This window comes from Epinephelus fuscoguttatus, linkage group LG5, assembly GCF_011397635.1.
Source record: "Epinephelus fuscoguttatus linkage group LG5, E.fuscoguttatus.final_Chr_v1".
Lineage (NCBI taxonomy): Eukaryota > Metazoa > Chordata > Actinopteri > Perciformes > Serranidae > Epinephelus > Epinephelus fuscoguttatus.
In genome coordinates, this window is record NC_064756.1 from 18,068,788 (window position 1) to 18,086,470 (window position 17,683).

Genomic DNA, 17,683 nt, shown 5'->3' on the forward strand with positions numbered 1-17,683 from the left:
GATGGAAAGAAGGAAAGGTGGAAAGAATTAAAACAAGAAGAAATACTGATCTGATGAGAGAAAGTAAGGATGAAAGGAGGAAGAGATGGCAGCATAGAAATAAAATTCTATTTCTATGGACGGTTGCCTACAGTGAAGACTGTAACTAGGCCACACTGTCAGATGGACAATATTGACACATCTTTGTTAAGCTCCCACAGACTGGCCATTAATAAGTTACTTTTTCCACAACGCAAGCTCAAGCTTGCCTATTCATGATAGCGCATTCACATGTAGAGAACACACACACACACACACACACACACACACACCCTGTGCACAGACAATGGCACAACCTAAAGATTTAGTTTCAGAGACAGATGGTGACACTTTGAAGACCCCATGGAGAGGAGGCTCTATAAAGCCTTGTTTCCATCAAGCAGTCTGGTTCAGTTTAATTTAGTTCATCACATACTACAATGGTTATTTTTGTGTTTCCATTATCAAAAGTTGTGGATGGTATCAACAGAACCACTCCTTTCCATCCTGTTTTTCATTATTCCTCTGCTGAGGTACCTAGCGTACCAATCCGGTACTAAAAAGTGGAGTTAGAAACACTGCAGTCTATCAGTTGGTCAAGAGAGAACCTCCAATCTTGCTCTAGAAGGACTCAATGTACAAACACATTATTTTTAAAAAATATTCCATCGATTATAAAGACTATAAACACTCAAGACTTTTTTGTTCCGAAAACATCGGTGTTCAACCACATTCTGTGGATGATCAGGGAGGTGCAGACGTTCCTCTGCTTCATTGTTGAAGAGGAAATACAGCGAGGGCTGGCCGGCGCAGTGAGGAGGCTCTTACCATCTGGTAATTACCCTGCCTACATTTAAGAGTCTGCGAAGGAAACTCTAAATAGATCTATGGTTTAGATACGAGTCTGCATGGGTTACTTTCTGGTTCTACATGAAGGATGCTACACCAAAACTGTTTGGTGGAAATATGGCTTAAGTCCCTGGGAAACTTTTGTGGTGACCTTATTCAACACAGGTGTACACATGAACCAATACATATGATATTCAGAGCTATCTCTGATTTAGAGGTTGTCTGCACATGGCTCTCAACATGGATGTGGCTTATGGGCTTATGCAGCTAATGTTGCTAACAGAGCTAACGGTGTTAACCGGGGGGAAACCAGAGGGTGGGGGCTACACCTCTGTGATGACCCCATCCTGGTATCAGCACTAACCACTGTATGAGCGCAGTGCAGAGTAGTGGTGAATAGCTAGCCAGTGGAATACACACACAGGGGTCTCACATGTACACACAGAGGCAGCGTGGCTTCATTCTCCGCTCAGGGCACCATTACTCCACTACATCTTTACATACACTTTACATAATTGCTGTTTGCTGCTATGTATATCACATCAAGCCTCCTTAACTGATACCCCGTCGTTTCACAGTACAGAACCCTCCCAGTGTATTACGCATCATCCCAACATCCTATCTCAGCAGGTATTACTACATCACATAAAGAAGATGTGTGCATCTCTCTGTCTACTGACCTTATAAACATCCAGAATGCCACACTGGTAGTCGAATCGTGTGTAAAGCTCATTCAGCATGGAGATGACCTGCATGGGTGTACACTGGGCACACACAGCAGTAAAACCCACGATGTCTGAGAACAGCATGGTGACGTCATCGAATTTGCGAGCAGGCACTGGCTGGCCCTGCCACAGTTTCTGTGCCACATCACCTGGAAATATGGAATAGAGGAGATCCACGGTTCTCCTCTTTTCCTCCTCCAGCGCCTGGTGAGTCCGCTCTAATGTGGCCTGGGAGGAGAGAGACGAGAAGGAGATTAGGGGGTTTTGTTCTGTGTGCTATGCTTTGATGAAGGCACTGATGACAACGATGCGGAGATGTGGGAGTACTGCACCAAATTAAAACTGCTGGTGCACGTAAATGTATTTGTGTATTAGTTTGATTCATTTTTGATTGTGTGTATCTGCATATGCATAACTGTGTCTGTGGGCGAGCTTCTTAATGCCAAATCTGCCTGATGCAGTGCCATACCATTGTTCGAGCAGGCAAGTCAACTAAGATATAGCTATTTATAACAGCGGCCTGGGGGAGTAGTCGCAGTGTGAGAGTGTTGCAGCGAGCAGATGCATAGGATTGGGTCAAGACTCAGTGGCTTGCTCAAGGGTACTTTGAAAGCAAATTATAAGAGCAAGTCCCGGGAGCCATGTTCTTCCAGCCATCATGAATCAGCCGATACGCTGGATTTAACATGTTCGCTTCAGTGAGTCGTCTCACATGATGGAAAACAAAAATAAAAAGCTACCAAACATACTGATTTTTTTTTTTTTTTTTTTTTGCATTTTCACTATTTCAAGCGTCATGGTCGCAGGTTGTCATTTGGTCGTTTAGTGTATGCTGTGGCCTGTTAGTAAGGCTTAGTTGTAATTAAAGCCTGCGAACCTAACAACAAATCATTTTACCAGTAATGCCTTGGCTGTGACACAAGCTAGTGTATGTGATCAGCTTACTGTAAATTCAAACAAATATATTCCACCAACCACTCTACCTTAAGTTTGTCCATTCTCTTCTTTAGTCCATCCTGGGCCTTGGCCTGCTCCCCCACTAGGATAACGTCCCGTGTGGCATCGTGGATGGGGATATCTGACAGATGGAGGCCCCTGCCCATCAGCTCCTCCAGCTTATCAACACGTGGCGAGCCCAGGAACATCAGGGAGCAGGACTCGGGCACATGGATCATCTGACCCTTCAACTCCATGACCTGTGAGGAGGAGCAATTAAATGAGAAATTAAAAGTGAATCTTATTTTTTTTTTATAGATATTCACTTAGAGAAAGTGAAATGTTACAGACAATCCTGCAGAAATACACTGAGCCAGAGGAGAGGGGGGATGGAAGACAGGTGGTGAGATCTAGACAGCATGCTCATTATTGGCCTCTCGTTACTATGGATGTCATGTCAACCTGATATTTGCTTTTCTTGAACTAATGTGCTCCAACGTAGGTCATTAACAAATAATGATTCACTGTATTTTCTTCTATAATTTCTCCCCACATGAATTTAGGTGTATAAGAGTGATTTAAGAATGACTCTTGAATATATAGCTAATTAAATATGTAATTATTTTTTCCATTTACCAACTTCATTGCAGGTCTATGGAAACATGTCAAGGTCATACTGTGGCAACAACTTTAGCTTTGCCGTTGTTATTTGTGGACTTTTCCTCAGCGTTCAATACGATTCAGCCCCACCTGCTGGTGGAAAAGCTCACCGAACATTTCAAGCTGGACTGTAACATTGTGGGTTGGATCTTGGACTTTCTCACTGACAGGTCTCAGAGGGTTAGAGTAAATGAGCACATATCCACTCTATCAAAAGCATCAACTGGATCCCTACAAGGCTGTGTTCTCTCTCCTCTCCATTATATCATGTACACAAACGACTGCCATAGTAAATTTGACAACCATCACATTGTTAAATTTGCAGATGACACAGTTATTCTGAGCCTGTTAAATGACACTGAAATGTCCCATGGTCCCGTTTTAAATGAGTTTTTAAAGTGGTACAATGAAGCCTTTTTGGAACTGAATGTCACAAAAACAAAGGACATGTGCATTGATTTTAGACGCAACCAGCCTGCCCCTGTAAACGCCACTGTAAATGGAGAAATTGTGGAGATTGTCGATTCGTACAAGTACCTGGGCATCATAATCGACGATAAACTGACTTTTGAGGGAAACACCGACATGCTGATCAAGAAAAGCCAGCAGCGTCTGTTTTGTCTAAGGAAGTCGGCAAAGTTCCAGGTCGACAGATCTCTGATGACAATGTTTTATAGATCTTTTATTGAGTCTGTTGTCACCTTTTCTTTTATTTGCTGGTTTGCATCACTCAATCTGAAACAGAAAAATTCATTAACCAAGATAACAAAAGTCAGCAGTAAAATCATTGGCACTCAGCAAAAAACCCTTTCAGATCTGTACAATAACCAGCTATCAAAGAAGGCAAAATCCATTATGTCCGACAGCACTCACCCCCTGCATTCAGAATTTAAGTTCCTGCCCTCTGGTTCCCATCTCAGACAACCATTAGCCAAAACTAACAGATACAAATTCTCCTTCATACCCTCTGCCATCTCACTGCTTAACTCTGTACAGTACAGGTAGCATCATCATTAGTTCATATTTTATTCAAGTATGTGTTTTTATTTATTTAGGTACGACTGATTTTATGTGACTGTTACCTTGTGTGTGTCAACCTTGTTGTCATTGTTGTTTGTTGCTGTTGTTTTTATTGCTACTGCGGCAGAATCAATTGCCCCTTGGGGACAAATAAAGGTCTTGAATCTTGAATCTTTGGAAAATGCGCCTACAAGCATACAAATTATGAACATATTGAACACAAACATACCTTTCTATGCTTACATGCCTGCGCACAAACCCATGCATATGCACACACACACACACACACATACTTAACCACATGTGTACTAGAGTGCAGCTTGATTTCTATCCAAACATAACCCCTGTCCAGACAGTAGTAACTGAACCTGACCTAAACCTGGCAGGCATTCTGTTTTTATGCCCAAACCGACCTGAAGCGGACGCACTTAACATAAGCTAAAACACTGAGCTTGTGTCACCCTGTCAAGCAATGGTTGTTACCATGGTTACAGCTTGCCTCCATCATTTTTACACCATATTTTCACAAAAAGAACTTGAATCAACATGTGAAGTAGGCCAAACCAGACCTGAACCTCAACATAATTTGTAAATATTTGTTCAAACCCGGCCTGGCTCGGGTCATGTATCCACACGTAATGCAGTGGTTCCCAACTGGTCCAGCCATGGGGTCCAGATTTCTCCTTAGTCATTAGTTCAAGGTCCACACAGTTTAATATACTCAGCATCATACTTGCGTTTGGCCGTGTTGTGAAGCTAGTTTGCTGTCTCTGTTATGCAGCTGTCTGTTTGTCACTCACTCTACAGCAGGAAACAGCACTTCAAAATAAAAGCTTTGTGCCAGAAACTCACTGTACTTACAAATACATGGAGTTTTTTTACAAACTTGACACATTTTAGAGTCTCTTGCGGTCCATTCAGAATGGTTGGGAACCACTGCTTTAATGTATACACGCACACAATGTTGCACATACAACGAGATTACAGCAAGAGCAGATTACTGTGATTAGGTTGACAGTAAATTTAATTTAGCAATGGGAGGCCTAATATATAATGCATGCTGCCCTGTACGGAAAATGCTTGTAAAAACTGAGTAAACTGGTGACCTAGTTATTAAGGAGACAATCCTGTCATCAACATAATGGGCCCTATTTAGATGGTCTAAAACGCGAAGCGCCAGGCGTGCGGCGCATGGGCATGTCCCAGTCACTTGCTAGTTAGACAGCGCGTTTTTAGACTGTGCGCCATGGCAGAGAGTCTAAAAGGGTTGGACTTACTCTGTGAATTAGTCATGGGTGTGTTTTGGGCGTATCATTCAATATGCCAATCAGAGTGTCACCTCTCATTCCCTTTAAAAGAGGTGTGATTGGAGCGCACGGCAGAGAGCTAGTTAGATGGCGGACCTACCAACTGGAAAGAGTGAGCTTTTTATAGCTGAGGAGACGGATCTCCTCGTGCAGGAGGTGAAGGCCCGTCAGAACCAGACCTACGGGGACAGCAGACAGGCACCCAAGCTCCCCGAGGATTTCACAATTTCATTTGTCATTATTACAAATTATGATGATTATTATTCCTGCGATTAGATCATTCTGATTAATGACTGACCATTAAGACGTGTTTCTGATAAACATTTTAATGTGCACAATCATAACCTTTCACATTGTAATCATATTTTTATTTATCTTTTGCATATGTGTGGCTGCTCCATGTGCGTCTGAGCAGAGTGCAGAGTGTTTTTACGTCACCTAACTAGCATCGCGCCATGACTGCGCCTGACCACTCCTCATTTTTAGACCAACGCAGGGCGTGAAAATGACAACTGCGCCTGCATCTAAATAGCAATGACACTTGCGACATGGATTATGCGCCCTCCGGCATCCGCTTTAGACCATCTATATAGGGCCCATAGTCTCCGGTTTGACCCACACTGTCTATCCACATATTCTAGAACAACAAATGCTTAAACTAGGATCATATGTAATGTTTTCGAGATTAAGCATTCGAGTTATGAGACAAATCAAAAATCAAACAGAAGATAATGGGCTGCAGATCTACTAACAGTTGCAGTCTTATTGTTAACAGTATTTGCAAATGATGAATAAGAATTGGTTTCACTAGCTTCTCGACACTTTGCTCACAAGCACTTCGACATGATGACAAATATGCGAAGGTCCTGCTGAATGTCCTCAGCAAAGGTGTGAGGAGTACAAACAAAACAGCCTGCCTCTTGTTCCTTGCAGATACAGAAGAGAGAGATTGAAACGGGCATGGCTGGCTGATTACCCAAGGAGATGTTGAGGAAAGACATCGCTGCCCTTTTGAATATGACTCTTAGCTGTTTCACGGTGCTAACTACGAGAAGCCCCGTGGATAAGCCACTCGTCTCTCCCTGGGCACGATCTCTCTTCCTCCTGCTCAGTCCTTGCCCCCGTTCCTTCGCTTTCTTTAGTTTCTCGTTTTCTCTCCGTATTCACCTGTCTTTCATTGCTGCCCCCCCCCCACCCCTCTCTGTCTCTTCAATTACTTCTCTCTCTCTCTTTCTCCATAGTGTCAGATAGATTATTCCGCCAGCGAGCACACTGCAGCCCTGTTTTATTTATAGCACAAGGCTCTCCTAGGTCTGCATAATACATACAGTCTACATCTACACACACACACACACACACACACACACACACACAGAATACATCCAGTGGGGAGACACACATGCTGCCCCTGACTGTCTGTTTCCCAGAAACATTGACATACATACACATAAACACACATACAAACATATATGCACATACTGCCGACAACCCACAGGGTTTGAGGTCAAGACACACCCATCCTCTCAAACACAGCCTGGTGTGATCCACTTAGTACAAACTGACAGATTCAGAACACACTCACATATACTGTATTCATTCAGTAGTTTAACAGGCAAGGTTATTCTACTAGCACATTTACCGTATGCCTAACATCTGCACACGCTGCCACAGCAACACAGCAGTAGTCACAGTGTCATGTGGGAGTTTAAACACCCACTCAAAAGCTCATTTATGACAGGAATTTACCCGAAATGTTAGCTGAGATCTGGGAACGCAGCAACATCGCTACAATCATCACACAGGGCAAGTTACAGGTTGGCATCTTTCTCCTTCTTTTTCCCACCTCTCCAGATCTCAGCAAGACTACAGAAATAAGATCCATGTTGTCCTTTAAATCTTTAGCAATTACAAATGGGATAAAATGGTTTGAAAAGATCTTTTATTCCTTGAAACGAATGGATTTTAGAAAATGGGTTGCAAGTCTGTATCAGGACGATGTCCCTGATATTTTGTACATTCAGTGTGTGTATATGATGGAAAAAAATAGATGTGACATTTTGTGAAATAGGACAGCTACAGTAACACTTACAGTTACTATTATCAATTTATCCTTTGGTTCCCTGGTGGGTCCAAAAGTGGGTTGTAGGTCCACTCTGAATGGACCGCAAGTTACACTGGACTGTGTCAATTTTGTAAAAAAACAAAACCAAAACTTTTTTTTGAAGTACGGTGAATTTCTGGCACAGAGCTTTTGTTTTGAAGTGCCGTTTCCTGCTTTAGAGTGAGTAAGAGAATGGACAGCTACTTAACAGAGACAGCAAACTAGCTCGACAACATGGCCAAACACAAGTATGATGCTGTGGACCTTGAACTAATGACTACAGAGAAATCTAGACCCTGTGGCTGAACCAGTGAGAACCACTGAATTTATTGATACTGAATATTTGAAATGGCTTCAAAAATCATTTTCTGCAGTTTCACTAGACTGGTACCAGCTGCGCTCTCTTGCTCTTTGTCATTGTTAATGTTTACTACAGTCATTCTGCTGCTCTCTGGAACTAACTAAGAAAAGTTGTCCTTGTCATGCTATAGCCTTGTTATTTTTATTTTTTAATAAAAATATTCAATTGCTCTCAGTGGTATTGAAAATGGCTCTAAATATCTACCGTAAAACTTCAATTAAAAGCCAAGTCCCAATTAAATGTCCAGTCCCTTTTTCTAGCCTGGTGTGGCTACACATTTTGACAAATAAAGGCCTGTCTCAATTAGATGCCCGGGGTCTCATTTATAAAAATTGCGTACGCACAAAATGAGGCCTGAAAGTGGCATGCGCCATTTCCCCCAACGCAAAAGTTGTGATCTATAGAAGCAGACTTGATGGTAGAAACTTTGACCCACACTTAGGAACATTTCAGAGACAGGAAATTGGCAACACAGATGGTGAGGTGGAAGCCCTGATTGTAGACATTGTTGAATATTTTTTTGGCACACGCCATTTATGGCTTTTGTCTGTACGTACATTTCTAGTATGGATCATACACACACTTAAATAATAACCCTGGTCTGTTTGCCAAGCAGTTCATTGGGTGTATAAAATCAGGTTGTTGGCAACCCACTTGAGTTAGCGTTAGTTAGCTGTCTAGATCGCACCTCAATGTGGAGATGCTACACATCGTCAGCTTGGTAAGATTCTCCACAATCAAATCATTCAGTCCATTTTAACGAAACCTTGAACACCAAAGAGTATAGTAATTCATTCAGATGTAGCAGCCTGGTAAACAAGAGAGACAAAAACAATTGTGACTCCCAACCGCTAATGCTGTCGTTAAGTCAGAATATGTGTCCATTAATCGATTACCTGGTAAGTTATTCATATTCCTTTAGTCTGTAAGGGTCCAACGAACAAACAAATCAAAAGGGTTTTTCATAAAAATGAATCCAAGTTATGAAAATTGTTTTAACAGGATAAAGTGGTGTTGTGTCAGTATACCAGGTGCTGTAATCCTCAAGTGTCGTTAAATAATGGAGTCATAAGTGTCATAATGGAGCAATGCCTAATGAGGTAAACGTTAAAAAGACCCCATATTTAGGTTACACCATGAAGTCTAGACTAAATCAGTGCCCTGTCTGTGGACACTGCAGCCTCAAATGTGGGTTGCCCTGCATCACAGCATCAGGACCAGCAACTTCATCACGCCATCCTGCAGGACCGGCATAACCTTCCAGGACTGCAAGACTGCCATTAGTGTTCAGAGTTGTTCTACTATTGTGCTGTTGTGTTTTTATGTAACTGTTTCATTACATTTTCCTGTTACACAATGGAGGTTGAAGTTCCCATCTAACAACCGCTGTTGCTTTTTTAATCATGTACAGTAGGTATAATTATACCAGTGTCTCACCGCCTTACTCTCAGTGTCTACGTTCTTCTGTCACTCTGATTTTCTGTCTCAAACTCTCTCACACACACACTGATGCACAGCTACAAACATACGTCGACACACACACACACACATATATACACACATCCCTGGAGGCAGTTGTGTTGGCCTAGATGTGTGTCTCTGTTAAACTCAGCACTCTCCTCTCCTTCTGCCTGCATCTCTGTCATCACAGCGCAGAGAAAGAGGAGGTGAGTGAATGAAGGAGGAAGGAAGGGCAGAATGAACACAGTGGTTAGGAAAGAAAGCGACACATAAAGAGGGGGGAGGGTAGGAGAGATGGAAGGCAGAGAAAATAAGGTGGGAAGGCTAAAAAGAGAAGAAAATATGAGAAATAAAAGCACTGGAATAAATAGCTGGATGAAAGAGGGAAAGAATAACACAGAAAAAAGAGAAACGAAGATGGCCACTGAACTTCAGGGAGGCAGAAAGTAGGAAAGGCATGTAAAATGTATTTTTGCAAAAGCAGATAAAGACACAGCGAACTGTAAGAGAGGGCCAGAATGTTGTGTCCTAGTCAGTATGTAGTAGTGATTCTTCTTTGTAGCAGGCTGTTACACATTTACACTGAGCCCTTGTTCAAGGTCGCTGCATCGTCACCACAAAGGAATAACAGTTTTTCAAGGTTCTGCACCAGAAACTCTGAGAATTCTTCACAGATAAACCATGCTTGTTATAATGTTTTAATGCATTATATCAAGGCGTGGAAACAGATTGTATGGAGCTGGAACAATAGAAAAACATTGGGGTTTTGGGAGTCTGGTTAAATACATCATCAAATGAATACATTAGTAATCTATGCTAGTGTTATTTACCTTGAAAAATACATCGTAAGTTGAATTATCTTGCCCTTTTAACTTAATTGTACAGAGTAATTGTGAATTGACTAAACTTTTTCTTCATAACCACTACACGTAAATGCACATTTAAGATCTGAACACAAATATATCTGTAACACATGTATCCACTTCACATCTCACCCAAATTGAGAAGGTGAAGCTGTCAGTATGTAGCTACTTCAAAAATTAATAACATTTGCAGGTACCATGCTTTTCTAAACCTAGCTAACAATTATTTGATGACATGTCTTAATCAAATTACAATCATTTCCGTTTTTATTAAATGGGATCAGATGTCCGTAGCCAACAATGCTAGTTACACCTGGGTGGTTAATCCTGGGAATCCTTGGTAATTTATCATGGGAATTTATTTTGAAAGGACGGACACAGGAAGTGGCCGCGCTGAGCAGCAGTCAGACAGGAGTCACGTTAATTTCCAGAGCTGGTACCTGCGGTTATCCCACAGGCTAGTTAATAACATGTCGGGCAGGAAATCCAAAGTGTGGGATCATTTTGAGAAGGTGAAGGACGAACCCAAGGTGATATGTGAACTCATCTTCATTGGTCGACTACAAACATGACGTATCATCTGAAACATGTCAGTAGCTACATGCCCATTAGCCACTTAGCACAATCATTACTGCTTTGCCCGTCATTAACAGGCGGCTCGCTCAGTGTGTGACGTGCACTTGTAGATAAAATATAGGCCTATATTAATGAAGGTTCATTAGTATGGTTTGTATTTCTCTGTAATGTAGCACAGTGTTAACAGTGTTACTGATACTATTCTTTCTCACACCTTCAACTCAAACCATTGTGTTGCCCCGCCCACAATATATCACTTAATAATCAAATTAATATCGTAAACATGCAGGCGACTAGCTGACTAATGGCACTAAATGATGACTATTGGTCGACTAGGAAAATTCTTAGTCGGGGGCAGCCCTACTCTTTATGCAATGTCACCTGACATTTTTTTCACATAGGCTAAATTTGCCACTTTAATCTCAGACAGTATCACTGATTGGCTAATGCTAGCCCTAACCATGACCTCTTTGCCCTAAACCTAACTTCCTCCAACCTCAATAAGTGAACGTGACGAGTACTAGCCAATCACAGCACGCAGTGGGATCCATATTGTGTATTTATACTTGAGGTTTTTATTGTACTGCAGATGTGGCTATGCCTTATAATAGCAAGGCCTGAGCAACACACACTGCGATGTTCACATTGTACCAAGATGATCTAAATGTACAGATTCAGGTTGAGATTGCCATAGGCAGGAAAGAAGCTGAAGGTAGATGAAAAGGGGTGAGGGAGAGGAAAGGATAAAAAAACAGCTGGAAGGGCCAGAGGTGAAAATAGAGGCAGAGATAGAGGGGGAGTACGGGGAGAGGGAGACGTGAGATACATGAGGAGAAAGAGGCACACTGGACTTGAGGTACGAGAGAGAAAGATGGAGAGAAGGATAGCGGGAGGTGGAACGGACAGCTAATGGATTGTCTTTTGTGAGCAGACTCTGGCATGTCAACACACTCTCATTTGCATGAACAAGCACTGAGCAGCGAAGAGTCAATGAGTCAGCCTCTCTCATCCCTCTCTCTCTCTCTCTCTCTCTCACACACACACACACATGCGCGTGCACACACACACACACACACACACACACACACACACACACACACACACACACACACACACAATGCTGCAATGCTCTTATCTTGTCAAACCCTGGCTATATTCTGCCGTACTCTTACATCCCACCCTCACACTGAAACAAATGCACACACTCGCACACAGCATGTAGCCTAGATTAACACTACATTACAAAAACAAAGCGCACATTTTCATGGGATGTGCTTGTACCTTCCTGTTTCAGATGATGGAGTCGAGAGAAGTTTAGTGCTGATGGCCAATATTAAAAGAAAGAAAGAAAAGAAATCCCACCTGTGAGGTAAATTCATTCTGTGATTCAATCAGGGGTTGATTATTTGAGTAGTTATTTATTTATGAGTATTTATGAGCACTGGTTGAGTCACATTGAAAATCCTTCAGGATTTTATATAATCCTACAACAGAAGGACATAATCCGTCTGCACTAGATTGATATTGGATCTAGAAGATAAACTTTTGAAAATCCAGTTAATGAAGGAAAAAACAGTCCTTTCTATGTGAAATAGAAATAGCATCAAAAACCTTTGGCGCATATATTTCTTTTACATACAAGAAACTTGGCCATGTAGTTTGATGATTGTTTTTTCCTTTAATGCAAAAATAATACGCTTTTCATGCTGTCGCTTATTGGTCAAGTTTTAGGGCTCCGTTCCCTTCAACATTTAAAATGAGACAAGTGCCAAAACCTATGGTGCAGATCTGCCAAAATGTAACATCATGAAGAAAATTGTGTGTTTAAAATGACCTTTAGCTCAAGTAAACTTTTTTCTGTATAATTTTGGTCCCCTAAATCTGAAGACATGAGACCTACGCACAGCCCAGCACCAACTAAGCTAATAGTGATGGGAACCTAGCTAGCACAGATGCTACAGGATGCACAGCTAATAGTACTCTAGAGCTGAGCAGGCAGGGTGGTGAGGTGATCTCACCAAGTGAGTTTTAAGGACTTGTAGCCACTAGATGCACACCTTCTTGGCTTTACACTCCTTACTGGGCTGCTGGAAAGCTGCAGGGAATCTAAAGGTCAGTGGAAATGCTCAGTGCTTATAGACCCTTTTACAGCCGACGTCATCAAAAAGATGCGTGTGCATTTTGGCAACAGAAGTAGCATTCTTCCCAAGTCATTCAGACAAGTTATGAAGCTGCAATTAGACATTTTACCAGCACCAAAATGTTTGGTTGTTGCATGTGCAGACAGTACAGAATCGGTATTCTAATGGTGGACCCAAGATGTACGGGATTCTGAGAGGATCACGACCATTTCAGAGCAATCGGCGCCGTCTATGGCTGCAAGCTATCGTAGTTTTCCGTCATACACGGTGGTCTTGTATCCTTGTCTTTGACTAGGAAGGATTTCTGATTTCAACACACAGAACCCTGAATCTATGTTGTGGTATTTGATGATCTGCACATGTCCACAGATAACGTAGTCGTAAGCATCTAGTGACTTGTATGCTCACGACACGACACAGATCTGGAAGTCAGTTGCCACTTGCCAAAGTCAATTTGTTGCAATCTTTGGTGGTTAGTGCCCTTGTATAGCTTTACAAGCTGTTGCAGTCCACTTGATCTTTTTCCGTTGCCAAAATGTGTGCACATCTCGTCTACATCATCATTTACAAGCTGTGAAAGGGTCTATACTTAGCTTCCAAAGACAAAACACTTGATGCTAAGCAACGCTACGAGTCAAATCTGTTCATACTGCTTATTATTCACATGTATTATTGATAACGATGCTCCAAAAATGTGTTGAGTATCTTAATATACTAAAAAACATATTATAGCATACATTTTTAGGCCAACTGTTGGAATAATTATGAAAGAAAGACATGCAGTAATTCCAAGTACTTTATGAAACCTTAACATCTAATAATAATGTATACTTTAGCAATCATGCTCTTAACTATCCCATAAGCCATGGGGAGTTATATGCACTAATATAAATGCCATTTCAGGACATTTCACATCAGGGACAGCGCACGCTGATCAACGTCACTGTAAATCCACTAATGTTGTTTATGTTCCAGTTGTCTCTGTGCCCAGTGTTGACGTAGGCCCAACTCAAGTGGACTTTTGTAACAGTAGAAAGCTAGCGCTTACTTTTTCAGGATCACTTTTTAATCCAACTAAAGTGGTAAATCTGAGAGAGTACATTAAAAAAGAAAACTATTACTTTAACAATTAGACTAAAAATATCTCTCAAGCTCATTACTTTTGGTGTTTTCTCCTTGTCTCTTTGCCTCTTTCTCCTCCTCCTTCGTATTTTCATTCACTCTGTTTTTTGTAAATTGTCAAGAGCAGACAGAGACAAAGGGCAGTGATTTTCAAAGCACTCTGCACCGAACAACAAACTACCACAGCAGTGATTTATCTCGAAACAGATCAAAGGTGCTGCTAATGTCAAAACCGTCTTTGTACTCAGACATGCAGGTGCACACATGCACACACAAACAAACCTCATCCAGCCTCCCCTACATATGCAATACAGTAATATTTGTTATATAACAAGCATGACATTGAAAATATGAACACCCTGATGGTTCCTCATGTATTCCCCAGCCTTTACAAATCGTCCTCGTCCTCAACATCCCCTCTTAACAAGCCTATTACACTGAGTACAAATGTCACAGAAAAGAGCAGAGTTTGTGCTGAATACTGAGAACATGCCATTTTGTCAACAACTGCTAAAAATCAGCTGAAGCTAGGACAGCTACTGGTTTATGCTCCGGCTCCACACATAATGTTCACTTAGACTTTCACCATGAAAAAAAAAGCACTGACTCATCCTAACCAGAATTTTGACTCCATGACCCACAGAGTCTGGGAGCTTTTGGATGTTTACAGCGATGGCATCACTACTGTGGAGGCAGGTGTTGTGATTCATGGATTCTCTGTCTTATCCATCCTGTTATTTTTAAGAGAAAGAAAATATCAGCATCCAAGTAAACCTACATCCACAGTTTGGCCCAAACAAACAGCATCAACATTTACATTTTCCCTCATAAAGCCCAGACACACCGAACCAACATCAAAGAACTAGTGGTGATAAAGGCTGACTGTTGGTTCACCTCACATCACCTGTGTCTCGGTAAAATAGCACCTGTGTGAGAGGAAATAACTCTCTATAGCAGCAGGTGGTAGTTGTCTGTATTCATCATTTAAAAAGGGAAACCAGAAGACCAACAGGACGGATTCAAGATACTAGTTAGTAGCCAGTTTGCACATTAACACAATCCAATGTTGTAAGAACAAAGTATATTTACCGTGCACTAGCAAACAATAGCACAAACAATTACAAACCATTTTGCTAAAGAGTTCAGTGGCAAATGTTTCTACCTCATGCCCTCTTGACTTTAGCCACTTGTTTACTTTCCTCACTTCCGTTTTTCTTCTTATGCACTGATCTAAACTTCCAATCAGGGTGAATTCATTCACTGACAGGCCCTGCCATGTCCAATTCAACTGGATCCGCTAAAAAAAAAATTTAAAAAAAATCCAAAAACGGATGAAAAGTGCCAACGGTACAGGACTTGCCGAAAAAGTAGCCCACAAAGTAAGGGTGTTACCTTGCATCTGATAACCCATAAAAGTGTATGCTTATATCTGACTGAGATGGGAAGTCCCAAGTCAGGAAAAGCAAGTTCCAAGTCCTAAACTTTAGGTTTCAAGTCCTAAACAAGTCATTACGAACCCTTGACCAAACATCAGAATCAGAATCAGAAATACTTTATTGACCCCCGAGGGAATTGTATATATAATGCCATTTTAACACCACTGCGTTATTTTTGTATGCATTATCTTAATTGTATTTTATTTTTTCAAACTGGCGGTCAGTAGCTCAGCTTTCATTCTTCATGGTTCTCTCCTGCAACTTGACTGGATTGGATGTTATCAGACTGGTTCAAACAAAGTGGATCATCTGAGATATTAAGTGTCAACTTGCTGGGAGTTGATTCAGGAAATGAAAGGAGACAAACTGCTTTGTGGTCCACTGTAAATAACATTCTTTTAATTCTTTATGCTTGGGGGAAGATATCAACTATTTTCAAGTCAAAAGACTCTCAAGTCCAAGTGAAGTCACGAATCATTGGTGTTAAAGTCTGAGCGGAGTAGCAATTATTTTCTCTTTTTTTTGTCAAGTTAAGTCTACAGTCATCAAATTTGTCACTGGAGTCTGACTCAGGTCCGTGTAATATGATTCAAGGCTGCATCTCGGAATTCTGAACTTGATTCAGCTCTGTTTCAGGTTTCAAAAGCAGCACCCCATATCAACTGTCCTTAAAAGTGACCTGATGAATCAGTGATTCTGGGTTTGTTCAGCAACTCAGCAGTGAAGCGTGGCACGATGAAACATGCATTTACTGTTAAGTTCCATGTATTTTTTTTTTTAATCCTGAGAAACAACATAAAATCTAGTTTAGCCGATTTAACAACAAGCTAATGTGTATGCAAAAAACCTGCTCCAATACTGTTTGACTGAGACAGGAAGACTAGGAAAGGAGGATTCATACTAAGGATACAGGAAACTGTAGTGCAAGGGAATCATGATGAACAAAATGATGTACTGGTTAAAGGAGAGTTTTTGAAACTGCAACCTGTGTACACTCCCCTGTGGGCTGACCACAGTGCTCACACTGAGCATAGAGACACAGAGAGATGAGATTTGACCTTTTCAGCAGGTCTTTGGATGTCTCTTGCACAGTCCATGTCCCTGGGCGAAGAGAGGAAAAGAAGTCAAACTGAAAATCCACTACAGGACACTCAACACACACACACACACACACACACACACAGTGCAGCACAGCGGAGTGGTCTTTTGTGGCCTCTTTACCTTGGCCTGTCGCCTTCTCTAGCTGCCCTTTCTAGTGAAAATGTCAGCCCATCCTTCTCTCTCTTTGTTCTGCTTCTCTGCCCAGGTGACATAAGATTCATACAACAAAAATAAAGAAAAACAATGTCCACCCACACTGCTCCACAAACACACACACCGCATCACGAATCCTTCAAGTGTCTGACTTAAACTTCAGCAGCGCCAGGTCTGATCACTGGTGACACAAACAAAAGGGAATAGAAAAGGCAGCTGCACTGACTCAGTGAAACCAGCATGAATGTGCTGAAGTACCTTTTATCAACCAGTGGTCTGAGGATGTGAGAGATGAGACAGATATATGGTCAGCACATAGAAGCAGAGCAGGGATGCATCAGCTAACCCTGAACGCAAATGCAGCCCTTTGATTGGACTTCCTGTCAGTAATTCAGGTACATTTTCAATCCCACTTATTTGGCATCTAAAAAGGCAAAAACACACATGGTTTGGGGCAGAAGGTTTGCATCAGCTGACCTAAGAGTGTGGGAGGGAGTGTGCCGGTGGAGGAGCTCGGACAGGTAGGGGGAGCCAGGTTGTGTAGAGCTTTGTAAGTGATGATGAGGAGTTTGAAGTGGATGTGCTGGGGGATGGGGAGCCAGTGGAGGTTATGAAGGATGGGGGTGATGTGATCACAGGTGCGGGAGTGTGTGAGGAGACGAGCAGCTGAGTTCTGGATATACTGGAGTGCCTTAAATGTTTTGGCTGACAAACGGTAGAGGAGACTGTTGCAGTAGTCTAGTCTGAGAGTGATGAATGCATGAATGAGGGTCTCTGCAGCTGAAAAGGAGAGTGATGGACAGAGGCAGGCAGTGTTTCTGAGATGGAAGATTTTGGTGATGTGTTTGATATA

General features: G+C 41.8%; 1 protein-coding gene across 1 annotated transcript in view; it reads right to left on the minus strand.

Annotated features, from left to right (window-relative positions):
* gucy1a2 (guanylate cyclase 1, soluble, alpha 2) overlaps positions 1-17,683 on the minus strand; it is a 58,141-nt gene that overhangs the window by 18,680 nt on the left and 21,778 nt on the right. Inside the window, exons 5-6 of the mRNA XM_049576179.1 lie at positions 2,576-2,788; positions 1,548-1,820 (exon numbers count right to left, since the gene is read on the minus strand). Of these exons, the coding sequence (XP_049432136.1) occupies positions 1,548-1,820; positions 2,576-2,788 (486 nt within the window). The remainder of the gene's footprint in view (positions 1-1,547; positions 1,821-2,575; positions 2,789-17,683) is intronic.